The sequence below is a fragment of the Saccopteryx bilineata genome, chromosome 5 (genome assembly GCF_036850765.1).
Source record: "Saccopteryx bilineata isolate mSacBil1 chromosome 5, mSacBil1_pri_phased_curated, whole genome shotgun sequence".
NCBI classification, from domain to species: Eukaryota; Metazoa; Chordata; class Mammalia; order Chiroptera; family Emballonuridae; genus Saccopteryx; species Saccopteryx bilineata.
Window position 1 is genome coordinate 261,374,972 of NC_089494.1, and position 14,038 is coordinate 261,389,009.

Consider the following 14,038-nt stretch of genomic DNA (forward strand, 5'->3'; position numbering starts at 1 on the left):
AAAGGACTCTTCCTGGTCACGGACCTGGGAGCACACTCAGACACTCGAGTGGGGGCAGAGGAGGGAGAAAGGACTCTTCCTGGTCACGGACCTGGGGGCACACTCAGACACTCGAGTGGGGGCAGAGGAGGGAGAAAGGACTCTTCCTGGTCACGGGCCTGGGAGCACACTCAGACCCCCGAGTTGGGAGCAGAGGAGGGAGAAAGGACTCTTCCTGGTCACAGGCCTGGGAGCACACTCAGACCCCCGAGTGGGGGCAGAGGAGGGAGAAAGGACTCTTCCTGGTCACGGGCCTGGGAGCACACTCAGACCCCCGAGTTGGGGGCAGAGGAGGGAGAAAGGACTCTTCCTGGTCACGGGCCTGGGAGCACACTCAGACCCTTGAGTGGGGAGGTGAATTCCGAGCAAGGGTGTCCCTCTCTGAGGACTGCAGTGGTCTCATCTTCTGTCCCAAATCGTCCCTTCCCGGGAGGCTGACTAGCCTGTGGGAGGACAGCGTGGTAGCCCAGGGGAGGTGGACCCTGGAACAGAGCTCCCAGTCTCCGTGAGGCCTGGGCGTCCCCGCCTCGAGGACGTGTCTGCTGATGCCCGGGGCCACCCCCTCACCCCGCTTTCTCATTTCTCCCCAGTCACGCCTGTCCTGCATCCCAGGAACTCACCCACTCGTGGCGCCGGGCTCCTGTTTCTGTCGTCGCTTGTCCTGGAACCCAGGACAACCCCTGCATCCCCTCCTCACCGCCGGATAACTCGTCATTCCTCAGAGCCACTTGCCCTGACGGCCCCTGCAGGATGGGAGGGACTCCCCCCAAATCTGTCCCTTTTCATTAGGACAAAATGCCTTCCCAGAAAGAGCCCCAATCACGCTCTGCTTAGATCGCATTGACTAGACCTGGGCAGTGAGGTCAGTGCCAGCCGCCTGAAGGGGTGACTGGGGAAGTGGGGAGCAGAATTGTCCGGCTGGCCCTTGGACCATCAGTCTCACTTGTGAACTTGTTAGAAATGCAGGTTCCCTGGCCCCTCCCTGGAGACTCAGGACAGGGTGGGGGTCATGACGATCAGTCCCTACCAAGCCTCCAGCGATCCTGATGGTGGCCGCAGGATTAGACCAACTGTGACTCAGCGCCCGGGCCTGGCCACACTGGTCCCTAAACAGACCTGACGTTCCTTATTGAGGCGAAGGGGCGAGGTGAGCCTGGCTGGACACACAGCCAGTTATCTAACAGCCTGTGAGCCAGCGTGGCAGCCGTCCGGCAGGCCACTGGCCCCTTGGGCTTGGCCTTCGGCCAACAACGTGCCATCTGCTTCTATCTTCACTGTGTCCTTATGACCGGGTCACCCTGGGCGGCCTCTCTAAGTGTCCGGTCACCAGACACTGCTTTTCAGGAATGCTCCTCGCTGACCCACGGGCAGCTCGGCAGAGCTGGCGACTGCTTCAGGTGGGACAGTGGAATGACCAGAAGTGGATGGATGACCGTCTCGGTTCTCCCAGGACCGCGGGCGGGGCTTCCAGGGGTATAGGACTTTCCGGGATAAAACCAGGGGGTGTCCCGGAAGGTTTTCCCTAAGATGGTCACCCTCAGGAACTGACTCTTAGTGGACAGAAAGTCATCCCAGTGTGCTAAGGTGAGGGGTCCCATCCCTGGTCAGGACACGAATGAGCGCCCACCTCAAAGGAGCAACTAAGTGGAATAGTGAGTTGATGCCTCTCTCTCTCGCTCTCTCTCTCTCTCTCTTTCCCTCTCCCTTCCTCACCCCTCCCCATCCCACTCAAATCAGTGCAAAAATTAAAAAAATAAATGAAGAAAAGTAAGAATCTGACTCTCTGACTCTTGCACGCACACCCCCACCCCCACCCCCACCCCAGCTAAGTAGTCTCGCCAGCATTCAACAACGCCGTGTCTAGGACCGTCTGTGGCCTGGCCCATTCACAACAGAGCCCGTCTCAATCTGCTTACCAACTGCCGGCCTTGCCCTCCTGCACCCACGTGGGTGCCATTATGTAAATATCAGTATGCCAGGTCTCAGAGAGATGCCCAGTCAATGGAAAACACGGGCCACCGTGCCAAACTCATTTAAATCCCATCTAGTTCCATAGAGAAATGTGCATTACGTAGGGTACCCCTGCGCCCTGTCCATTATGTCCGATCGCCCCCGGGAAACACGCAGATTTGTAGGGGATGTGGAAGAGTCAGATTATTTTCCACGTTACAATACTGATCATTAAGATAATAACAGCCTTCGGCGTTTGCCCGTTCACACAGTCATGAGCAGCCCTCTCCCGTCAGCCAGCAGACCAGTGGAGAGCCATGCCTTCTCTCCTCCGGGGAGAGAGCTGGGAGCCAGGTGGGGCCCAGGAGGGCGACGCCCAGCATCGGCCAGACTCCCGCGGGCTGTGCTCGGTGACTGGCGACTGTCTCTGAACGGCTCCCGGCGAGCAGGAGCAGAGGAGAGGCTGGGCCCTGCAGACAGACTCCGGAGGGAGAGCCGGACCAGCAGAAGGAGGCTGGTGCATCCTTTTCCCTGGCTCTCTGCTCCGCGACACCTTGCACCCCCTCTGCTGGGGTGACTGGCCAGAAATACCTCTCCTGGGACACACCCGGGGAGAGGGGCGACTGCAGACACCTGGGGCCACTCAAGAGGTGGCTCTTCCGGAAAGTGGGCGCCGCGTCCCCCGTGTTACAGATGAGGTGGGGGGGGCACACAGAGGTCACGTGACTCGCCCACGGTGACTCAGGCAGGGACAGATCCCGAGCAGTCTGCATCCAGGCTGGGTTCTCTGGTCCCTGCAGAAAGTTCAGGGACTGCCCCAAGGAGAAGGGGTCTTAATGGGGGCGGGGAAGCCTTCATGAGGGGGAGCCCCTGCGAGGCATGACAGAGGCCAGGTGGGAGTCCCCCCCACGTAGGGGCTTTGGGGAAACTGCTGTCCAGGCAGCATGGCGCAGCACGGGGCCCTCTGGGAAGCCAGGCGCTGGTGCCGGTGGAAGACAGGTGCCAGCGCCAGCCGGGGGGCCTGCCCCACGGGACCGTGGGGTCTCGTGAGAGGATACGTACAATCCCTAGCTCGTTGCTGGTCACGTGCAAGTACTGTACAGCCCGAGCCCCTGACTTTTCTCCCTCGACCTTCAGCAAGTGGGGAAGACCTGAGGTAGGGGCTTCCTTTCCCCGCACGTTATCCTCAGAGGAGACCAAGGTGCTGCTACGTTAACCAATAACCCATCTCTCTGTGCTAACCGAGCACGTTAGGCATTAGAGGGCACACCGGCTTCTGACCTTGGCGGGGACACACTTCTGCAGTTATCCTCCACTGTGTAAGCTTCACACACAGGGAACTGGCGGTATTCACCCCCTTCCCGCGCCCTCGCCCCCTTGTTACGTAGCGAACCAATCGTTCTACTTGATCTTTGGTAAATAGCGTATTTCTCCTGGCTACCGGAAGCTGGCTGTCATCCAATCTAATTAAGGAATATTTCCCGAAGACTCCTTACGTCATCCTAGGAATTGCGTTTGGCACTGTGAATACGGAGGTCTTCTCTCAATCATTCCTTCCGCTGAGGACTACTTATCGAGGACTGACCGCGTGCTACCACTGTGTTAGGTGCTAGGGAAACAGTAGAAAAAAGAAACATGGGCTCTGAGCTTGGTGGGCGTGGGAGGGCGCTCCGGGCACTGTAGGGCCTCGAGCTGTGGGGAGGAACTTGCTCTCCTCCATAGGATCAGGGGGGCAGCGTGGAGCGCCTCAGGGTGGGGTTTCAGAGATGTTGGGAGACCATGGTGGCCCCAGATGAAGGTGGATTAGACAGAGAGTGGCCTAGAGGCCGACAGATGGGATAGACGGGGAGGAGGTAACGGGGACCTGACCTGCTGAGGGACCGGTGATGGGGTCGGGAGAGAGAGAAGTCAAGGATGCATTCTAGGCTCTGAGTTTCTGAGGTCAGGTGAGTGTTGAACTGCTCATCCTGGGGTCTGCTTTGAACCTGTGGCGTTGAAGGTGGCTCGGAAGCCTCCAAGGAGCTGTGAGGTGGGCAGGGATCGGCACACGCAGGCTGGAGGGCAGAGAAGCCTGGGAGAGCCATCGGCAAACGGTGGTGATGGAAGCCTTTGCAGCCAGTGTGAGGGGAAGGTTGTAGGATGCGGGCTGGAGGGGCTCTGTGTGTGAGGTTTGGGAAGACGAGGCTTTGTGTGCAAGAGGAGTGGACGGTGAGGGGGGTCCGGCCGTGGAAGCCAGGCAGGTGCTTCGAAACGGAGAGCGTGGCCACGGACAAGGAAGACAGAAAGGCGTCCGTTGCATGTAGTGCATGGCCATAAGCTGTTGAGCTGTAGGGGCGTGGTCAGAAGCCAGACTGGAGTGAAGAGCTAGAAATAGCAAGACTGAAGAACCCCATCAAGAAGTCCACCATGAAGGGGAGATACGAGATGGAATAATAGCAGGAGGCATGGGCTCCTCCTCATCCCATAGCTCACAATGCCAGGGCTTAGACTGGCATCCAGGCAGATAGGAACCATGATGTGGCAGTTGAAGGCTCAAAGTTTCTATAAAAGAAGCAGGAGTAACTTCTTGGACACTTACACAGATAAGCTGATATATGAGTGTGTAAACTAAAAGTACCAGGTAGACAAGGTTGGCACCAGACATGGGGAAAGGTCAGCCTGGCGAAGAGAACAACAGCATGTACAAGAACTTGGTGTCCTGGCCAGTTAGCTCAGTGGTTGAGCACTGGCCCAGTGTGTGGATGTCCCAGGTTTAATTCCCAGTCAGGGCACACAGGAGAAGTGACCATCTGCTCTCCACCCCTCCCACTCCCCTTCTCTCTCTCTCTCTTCCCCTCCCGCAGCCATGACTTTATTGGTTCAAGCACATCAGCCCCTGGCACTGAGGATGGCTCCATGGAGCCTCTGCCTCAGGTGCTAAAAATAGCTCAGTTGGTGAGCATGGTCCCAGATGGGCAGAGCATCACCCCATAGGGGGCTTGCCAGGTGAATCCCCTTTGGTCACGTGTGGGAATCTGTCTCTCTGTCTCCCCTCCTATCACTAAAAAAAAAAAGAATTTGGTAATCTATGTGTCCAAGTTTTTCTCTGTCATCCCTGCCCTAGAGACCCACTGGGGAGACGTTAACTGCCAAATGTATGCTTTGGGGGCGGGGATGGAATATGTCAAGGAGTATCCATTCAGTGATGGGGGCGGGGACGGAATATGTCAAGGAGTATCCATTCAGTGATGGGGGCGGGGATGGACTATGTCAAGAAGTATCCATTCAGTGATGGGGGCGGGGATGGAATATGTCAAGGAGTATCCATTCAGTGATGGGGGCGGGGACGGAATATGTCAAGGAGTATCCATTCAGTGATGGGGGCGGGGACGGAATATGTCAAGGAGTATCCATTCAGTGATGGGGGCGGGGATGGAATATGTCAAGGAGTATCCATTCAGTGATGGGGGCGGGGATGGAATATGTCAAGGAGTATCCATTCAGTGATGGGGGCGGGGATGGAATATGTCAAGGAGTATCCATTCAGTGATGGGGGCGGGGATGGAATATGTCAAGGAGTATCCATTCAGTGATGGGGGCGGGGACGGGATATGTCAAGGAGTATCCATTCAGTGATGGGGGCGGGGACGGGATATGTCAAGGAGTATCCATTCAGTGATGGGGGCGGGGACGGGATATGTCAAGGAGTATCCATTCAGTGATGGGGGCGGGGATGGAATATGTCAAGAAGTACCCATTCAGTGATGGAGTGCTGCCCCAGCAAATGTAATGCAATTCAAACCAGAAGCCGTTTGGAATAAAATAGTTGGGTATGTAGGTTAAGAGCTTTCGAGAACCAACAAAGGTTTGAGAAGTCTGACTTGTTTCTCCTCTCCTCCCCTCTTTCTTTTGCAGTCAACTTTGACCATTTTCAGATTCTCCGGGCCATTGGTAAAGGGAGTTTTGGAAAGGTAAGAATGATGGATCTTAAAATATATATCGAAAATAAGATATAAGCGTCCCAGCCGGTGGGCTGTGTGTGCGTGCGTGTGTGTGTGTGCGCGTGCTCGTGCGCGCGCGTGTGTGTGTGTGTGTGTGTCTGGTGTTCTGTGGGCTGTGTGTGTGTGTGTCTGGTGTTCTGTGGGCTGTGTGTGTGTGTGTGTGTGTGTGTGTGTGGTGTGGTGTTCTGCGGGTTGCTGGGCACTATTTGGCAGGAAGATCTGGACTTGCCAAGATTGAAATCTAAAGGAAATCGGGATAGTTTCCTTTGGATCCGCTGTAATTTCACCCTGAAAATTAAATTACCATGGCAGCCCTGGTTTAGGTGAATTACGCTGGTAATTATTTTGAGGTCGCTGATGCTATTTCTTCCTTGAGGATCTAAATGAGGATAGTGGAAAAAACCCACACACTTATGAGATGGTCAACCTCTGCTCCTTCCTCCAACATGAGCATTGTATAAATATGTAGATAAAAAGGTATTTGGAAAGAATACTTACCACGAGATCTGCCCTCGAGCAAACTTCTCTGCACCCAGGGTATGATTTGACTCTGGGCACAGTGTTGTCCAGCAGAGCTCTGGAGGTTCTTCATCTTGCTGGACTGAACTGTATGCCTATTAGTTAGTGACTTTGACTCTCCAGGCCCCCTCCCTGACGCAGTCCCAGGCGACCACAGTGACTGTTTTAGAGACCCCACTTAGCGCGGAGCCATGCTGTATCTGTCTTCCTGTGGCTGGCTCATTTCACTTCGGGTAATGTCCTCAAGATGCCTCCAAGCTGTAGCATACTGCAGACTTTCTTTCTTTCTAAAGGTTTTCGCTGTGTCTGTGTGCCACGCTTCTTTATTCCTTATCTGTCCCCTTGAGCCACATTCTCCGTCTGTATCACCACCTACGCCCCCACCCAGGAGACGGGTCTGTGGTTAAAGGGGAGATCAAGGACGAGTCTGTGTTCATAAGGAGCATCTGGTCCTCACGCAGTATCTACCCTCCGGCAACAAGCATTTCCCTTGGGGTGTTTGTAACCACTGGACCACTGGGGGGTCAGTCAGCCAGGACTCATGAGCACACCGGCTGTGTAACAATGGACGTGTCTGTGTCTTCCACATCAGGTTGTTGTGGCAAATAAATGAGATTATATAGTTGAGTTCCCATCATGTAACCAAACCACCACTTAGTTGGTATTGATTCCCTCACTGCTTAGGCACTTTCCCTCCCGAGAAGCAGGGAGTGGGGAAGAGAAGACTTTAACTAAGTGTGTGTGTGTGTGTGTGTGTGTGTGTGTGTGTGTGTGTGTGTGTTGAAGGAGGTAGTAGTAACAGGCATGCCTGGTTTTTGCATGGAAGGACATTTGTGTGGACATACACATGGACTGGGACAGGCGGGGCTGTTGTGTACATTTACATTCCCAGAGCACCTCACCCTGTGTGATGTGTTGCTGTTGATAGATGGTGGGACAAGACTTGGCAAGGTCATGATCTTGCATGGTACTTGTTCTACTGGAAACCCACATAGTTCTGATTAACAGAAGCTTTGCCATTGAGTTTTCTCTAATTCTGTGTCTTGTTCTGTTGTTGGGAGTTTGTGTACAATACCAGATTTTGAGTTTCTGAGGTCAGGTGAGTGTTGAACTGCTCATTCTGGGGTCTGCTTTGAACCTGTGGCGTTGAAGGTGGCTTGGAAGCCTCCAAGGAGCTGTGAGGTGGACAGGGATCGGCACATTCAGGCTGGAGAGCAGAGAAGCCTGGAAGAGACCCCACTTAGCGCGGAGCCATGCTGTATCTGTCTTCCTGTGGCTGGCTTATTTCACTTCGGGTAATGTCCTCAAGCTGCCTCCACGCTGTAGCATACTGCAGACTTTCTTTCTTTCTAAAGGCTTTCGCTGTGTCTGTGTGCCATGTTTCTTTATTCCTTATCTGTCCCCTTGAGCCACATTGTCCATCTGTATCACCACCTACGCCCCCACCCATTGGCAAACGGTGGTTTCTTCATTCTTTCATTCATTCATCCATTTACTTATGGTTACATCCAAAGATCCAACTATTTATCCATCCATGCATGCATCCATCCATTCATCCATTCATTCATCCATCCATCCATTTATCCATCCATCCATTATCCATCTATCCATCATCTATCCACCCACCCACCCATCCATCCATCACTCATCCATCATCCATCCATCATCCATCCATCCACCCATCCACCCATCCACCCATCCACCCATCATCCATCCACCCATCCATCATATGGAGGATCAATTTGTTCTGGATTCTGTTCTAGGGTCTGAGATACAAAAATGAACCGGGTATGGTGCTTGCTTTTAAGGAGCTCTCCTACATGCAGGAGGCAGACAGATAAACAGATCATTAAAGTCTAGTCTGAAAAACAATGGTGGGGAAAATCCCAGGAGGTGTGGGTACACAGGGGTGAGTTTGCAGGATACCAAATGCAGACTTCACAGAGTACATGTTCTGTAGAGGGCAGGGTTGACTAGATGTTTATACAGTATTTTCTAACATTTTAGTGTGAAAATTTGCAAACATACAGCAAAGTTGAAGGAATTTTATAGTCAACACCCGTATTCACCATTTACATTTCACTTAACATCAACCAAACTTATTTTATGAAATACCTATCCTATTCATCCATTAATCTATCTTTTCTTTTATGCATTTTATAGTAATCTGCAAATATCTGTACACTTACCCCAATTATCTCAGCATTTGTCCATAGTTTTTCTTTTGCTGTAATAGCACATACAATAAATACACAAATCTTAGGTTTACATTTGTTGAGTTTTGAGAAATGCATACACCTGCGTAATGTGAAGATCTATCAAGATATAGACGATTACTGTCTCCTCAAAATCCCGCTGACCCTTCCCAGCCAAAACTCATCTGTATCCCAACCACTTCATCCTCTGGAGGTTAGATTTGCCTGTTCTAGAACTTAATATATAAATGATATCATACAACAAGTACTCTCCAGTGTAAGGCTTCATAATGTTTTGCATTTTGCCTAATGTTTTTGAGATTCATCCATGTTGCTGTATGTCAGCACTTTTTTCTTCTTACTGATGAATAATATTCATTCTATTAACGTATCACAGTTTGTTAATCCATTTTTGGCATGACAAGACTCTTAGACTGTTTTTAGTTTTTGCTGGTTTTCAGAAAGTTGCCATGAAACTTTGTAGTCCTTTTTTTATGAACATGTGATTTCATTTCTCTTGGGTTCAGATCTAGGATTAGAATTGCTTGATGGAGAGTGTTTGTTTTACTTTGTACAAAACCACCGAAGGGCTTTCCAACGTGGTTGTGCTATTTTGTACTCGTACTAAGTTCCATTTGCTTCACATCCTGGCCAACATGTAGTACTCTCAGTATTTTTCACTTTAGGTATTCAGTAGTATCTCAATCTGGTTTTAAATAGCATTTCCCTGATGAGTAATGGTGACCATTTTTTTTCATGTGCCTAAATGACCAATCTTATGTCTTTATTTGTGAAGTATGTATTCAAAACATTTTGCCATTTGAAAACTTGGGTTGATGTATTATCGCTGAAGTGTGGGACAGAGATGCAGATACCAGTCCTTTCTCAGATATGGGACTATTCTCTAAGAAACTGTAGTTCATCTGTTAATTTTATTGGTGATGTACTGTAGTGCACAGACATTTTATGTTTTGATGAGGTATAATGTATTGAGTTTTTCATTTTGGGGGTTATTGCTTTAAGTGACTTGTATAAGGAAACCTGGCTTAAGAAAACATACTCATGTCACAAAGATATTTTCCTGTGTTTAGTTTGTGAAAGTCGTGTGGGTTAGCTTATAGGTTTAGTTCCTTTAGAGTTAAAATTTTTTGGATGATGTGAGGTAAGAGTTGAGGTTCATCGTTTTCGTATAGGGATGGCCATTTCTTGAAAACAATTTTCTTTGCTTGTTGGATTGCTTTGACGTCCTTGTGAAAAGTCAGATGCCTTTTAGAAGTGGGAGGCCTACTACATCCTAATCTGTTTGTCTTACCTACTCGTACAAGGACCAGACTGTCTTAATTACTGTAGGTGTATAGTAAATCTTGACATCAGGTAGTGTAAGTTCTCCAAATTTATTCTTTTTCAAAATTTTGTGGACATTCTAGGTCTTTGGACTTTCACCGAAATTTTGTACTTGCTTGTCAATTTCTCAAAAAAAAATGGGTGGGAATATTATTGGGTTTATATTAGCTTTATATATCAACTTGAAAATACTTGCTATCTTAACAACATTGAGTCTTCTAATTCACAAATAAGGCGTACCTATCTCTCTGTTTCTCTTTACCTTTCTTTATTACTAAAGATTCTTTATTTTGATAATGTTTTGAAATTTTGTAGGCAGGGGCTTTGCCCTTTTATTTTGTGTCAGTTCTTTTCCTAAATTGTTTATGAAGTTTTTCTTCGTGGGGAGGGCACTATTTTAATGGAATTGTTTTTAATTGTTTATTGCGAGATATAAAAATACAATTGATTTTTATATATTGTATCCTGAAATCTTGCTAATTAAATTATCAGTTGTGAATAGTTATCTTGTAGTTTCCTGTAGTTTTCTTTTTACGTTTGTTTTTAGGATTATACTAGTTTCACAAAGAGAGTTGGGACATTTTTCTTCTCTGTTGTCTGAAAGGGTGTGAAATTGGTGTTAGGTCTATCATGATTTTGTCCATTTTCTGCTTTTCTTTGTCTGTTTTGCTGTTTTTCCTTTTCTGTATTCTTTTGGATTAATTGAATATTTAGAGCCCCCATTTAATTTGTCTATTGACTTTATAGCTGTAATTCCTTGTATTATGCTTTTAGATTGTTGCTCTAGGGATTATAATATACACCCTTAATTTATTCCGTAGTCTTCTTAGAGAGTTAATATTTTATACTTCCCATGACATGTGGATGAACCTGGCAACCTTATGGGACCTTATAGCTCCATTTACCACCCTCGTCAACCTTTATACTATAGCTGCACGAATGACAGCTTCTTAAATTATAAATCTCCAATACAATCTTATGGTTTTCTTTGTTAACTATATATATAAATATATAGACTACACTTGTAAATATATTGCACATCTTAAGAAATATGTGTATCTAGATCTATGTTTTTTGTTTGTTTTTAATAAATTTACCCATACTCTCACCAAGGTCTGAAATTCCCACTGATATCATTTCCATCCATTCTGAAGAGTTTCCTTTCAGATTCCCTGGGGTGCCTGTCTCCTGTCAGTGCAGTCTCTATTAACTTCATTTTATCTGACCGGCATTCATTCCCCTGCTTTCTTAAAGACTACTTCTTCTGGGTACAGATTATTGGGTTGACAGTTTTTTTCCTCGTTACTTTAAAGTGTCCATACCATTGTCACCTGACTGCCATAGTTTCTGATGAGAAGTTGTGATACTTTGAACCACTTATTGTTATCTGGTATGTCACGTGGCACTTTAGTCTCTCTCCTTTTTAAGATTTCCCTTTAATCATTGACCTTTAGCGGTTTGACTGGAATTGCACTTAGGTTGAAACGCTTGAAATTCTTCATTTAGAAAAGTTTCTCTCTCTTGGCTTAGGTTTTCCGTATTTTCTTGTATTCGTACCACACTGCCCTTTTATACCGTGCAGTATCGTCATAGTCACAGTAGCTGTTTTAATGTCCTTTATGCTGATCCCAACATCTGAGTCACCTGAAGCTTTGCCTCCGTAAGAATGGGGTCACATATTCCAGGTTCTCTGTGTGTCAAATCATCTTAGGTTACGCCCTGGACACTGTGAATGTTATGTTGCGGAGACTTTGGGTTCTATCGCATTTCTTTGAAGATGTACTTTTCACAAGCGTTCAACTTGGTTGGACTTACACTGCTGGCTTCCCCCCCCCTTGGGCGTGTACACAAACCTCTGTCCACTTCCTTTTCCTTTTTTACTGGACTGCTTACAGTCACCTTTAGGGGCCAGCCGGAGATCTGGGCAGAGTTTATGTGGCACATCCTCCTCTTCTCTGGATTTCTCAGAAGTGGGCGGCCCCGAGCATTCAGGAAGTCTGCCTCTAACCTCCTGAGCCGCGGCTACCCTTCACTACAACACGACATGTCAAACACCTGCCGAACTGTCATGTCTGTCATCCTCGTGTTGAGCATTCCATGACGTAAGGGGACTCGATGCACACGTCTGAGTCCACAGCGCAGCTGCACCACCTGGGACACTCAGAGGCCCGTCAGCCTTCACGCTGGCGTCGCTGACGATGTCGGTCCCGGGCCCTTTGCCTCCCTGCCTGGCATGCTACCAGATCTGCTAGCGGGCAGCCTCGTGAGTTTGAAGTTGGTCCTATCTCGTCACCGTCCTTTGGAAGATTTCTGTCTGCCTTTGCTGCCTGCATCTGTACTGCCGTTTGCCCACTGGTTTGGCTCTTAGAACCTGTCATCCAGAGCATACACGTGTTAAATATGGTTATCGTGGGTGCTTTTAAGTTAGTCTCGGGTCATAGCGATTGCTTGATGACACCCAGATGCACGTGGACTGTATACAAACCTGCGGTGTTCAGGAGGAAGTTGGTTTCCTTCAGAGGGAGGAGAACATGGCTCCGTTCTGGTCAGCACACCAAACACTCGCCTCCTGTCACGGTAAGGGCGGAAGTCGGCGTGACTGCTGCCGAGGTCAAGGTCGAGGGGCTGGCCAGGGTGAAGGGCACTCCCTCCTCACAGGGAGCAGTGTGGCTCTGCTTTCTGTCTGTGGCGGGCTCGCTGACTGGCATTTATTGGTAGTTTTCCAGAGGGACCTTGTATTGGGAGTTGATGACAATAGCGTTGGTTATCAGGAAAGAGCACGTGTGGACGGACAGAAAGCTCACGTTAGCTCCGTGCCTGCCTCCTCCGTGCGGCACCAAGGCCCACAGCGGCCGGCGGTCCTTCCGCAGGAAGTCACTGACCTTCGTGTAACACTCTCGGGACTGAGCTTGGGGACAGGCGCGGCACAGCAGGGTGATTTGTACGTATCCACGGGCAGCACGAGATTCGGGAGTCGACCTGACTCTGCTTCGTGTTGGTCGCGGACACCTGGGGAAGTAAATGAACAAATCTGAAGCTTAACTTTTCTCATCTGTAAAGTGGAAAAAGAATGAAGAACTGTAGTGATGGCTGTTTTTTTGTTTGTTTTTTACTTTTCTGCATGCTGTTCAGTCCCCTTTCTTGCTATAATAACATCCCTGTCCCTTGGAGACTGCCTCCTCCCTCCCTGTGGCCCAGGGGATGTCCAGTCATTGTGCTCCCGCATGCCTTTCTGAGATGGACATGTGATGGGCCAGCCGCATGGACCATCTTCAGCTGGACCATACAGGATACAGATACATGCATGCATGTGTATATGCACCTGACAAGCAGTATACACTTATACATATATGTACGTACACCCACATACATACATGCATACTACAATGCATATATCTTGTCTACACATATATAGTGTATACATATATGTATGTGTGTATACCCTCTAAGCAGTACATATGCATATATACATATACACACATATCCCCTAAGTGGTATATGCACACCTATGTATATCTTATGCACATAGTTGTTCAACCACTAAACAGTATATAGTTATATATATATATATATATGCCCCCCACACAGGATACAGATACATACACACATGTATATATATATATATATTTATATAGACATATGCATACTCTCACATAAAAAATATTTATACACACATGCATATGTATACCCACATGTCCACATGTTTAGATATGTACACATACCACTGCACAGTGTGTATGTCTGCATACACGTATAGTATATATATACATATACACATATACTAATGATTCAGAGAACATATATTTGACACATAAGTGAATGAGTATTATATAAATGAATCTATATAAATGAGTGAAGAGCCTCACAATTAGCCAATCGACTAATAAGAGTGAGTTGGCGGGTTTACACCAGTTGTCTCTGGGCTCGGGTCCTGAGGTCAGTGTCTGCATCTCCCCTGCAAACTCTCAGAACCGCCCCTGCAATCAGCACCTCCCCTGCAGCCCTCACACT

At 48.5% G+C, this 14,038-nt stretch overlaps 1 protein-coding gene across 4 annotated transcripts in view; it reads left to right on the forward strand.

Moving 5' to 3' along the window:
* Positions 1 to 14,038, forward strand: part of STK32B (serine/threonine kinase 32B) — a 246,237-nt gene that overhangs the window by 50,876 nt on the left and 181,323 nt on the right. For 3 of the 4 annotated variants that reach the window (XM_066280589.1, XM_066280591.1, XM_066280590.1), the window contains exon 2: positions 5,884 to 5,939. The exons of the other annotated variant lie outside the window; for it this stretch is intronic. In XM_066280589.1, coding sequence (XP_066136686.1) covers positions 5,884 to 5,939 — 56 coding nt within the window. The remainder of the gene's footprint in view (positions 1 to 5,883; positions 5,940 to 14,038) is intronic. 4 annotated transcript variants of the gene reach the window in all.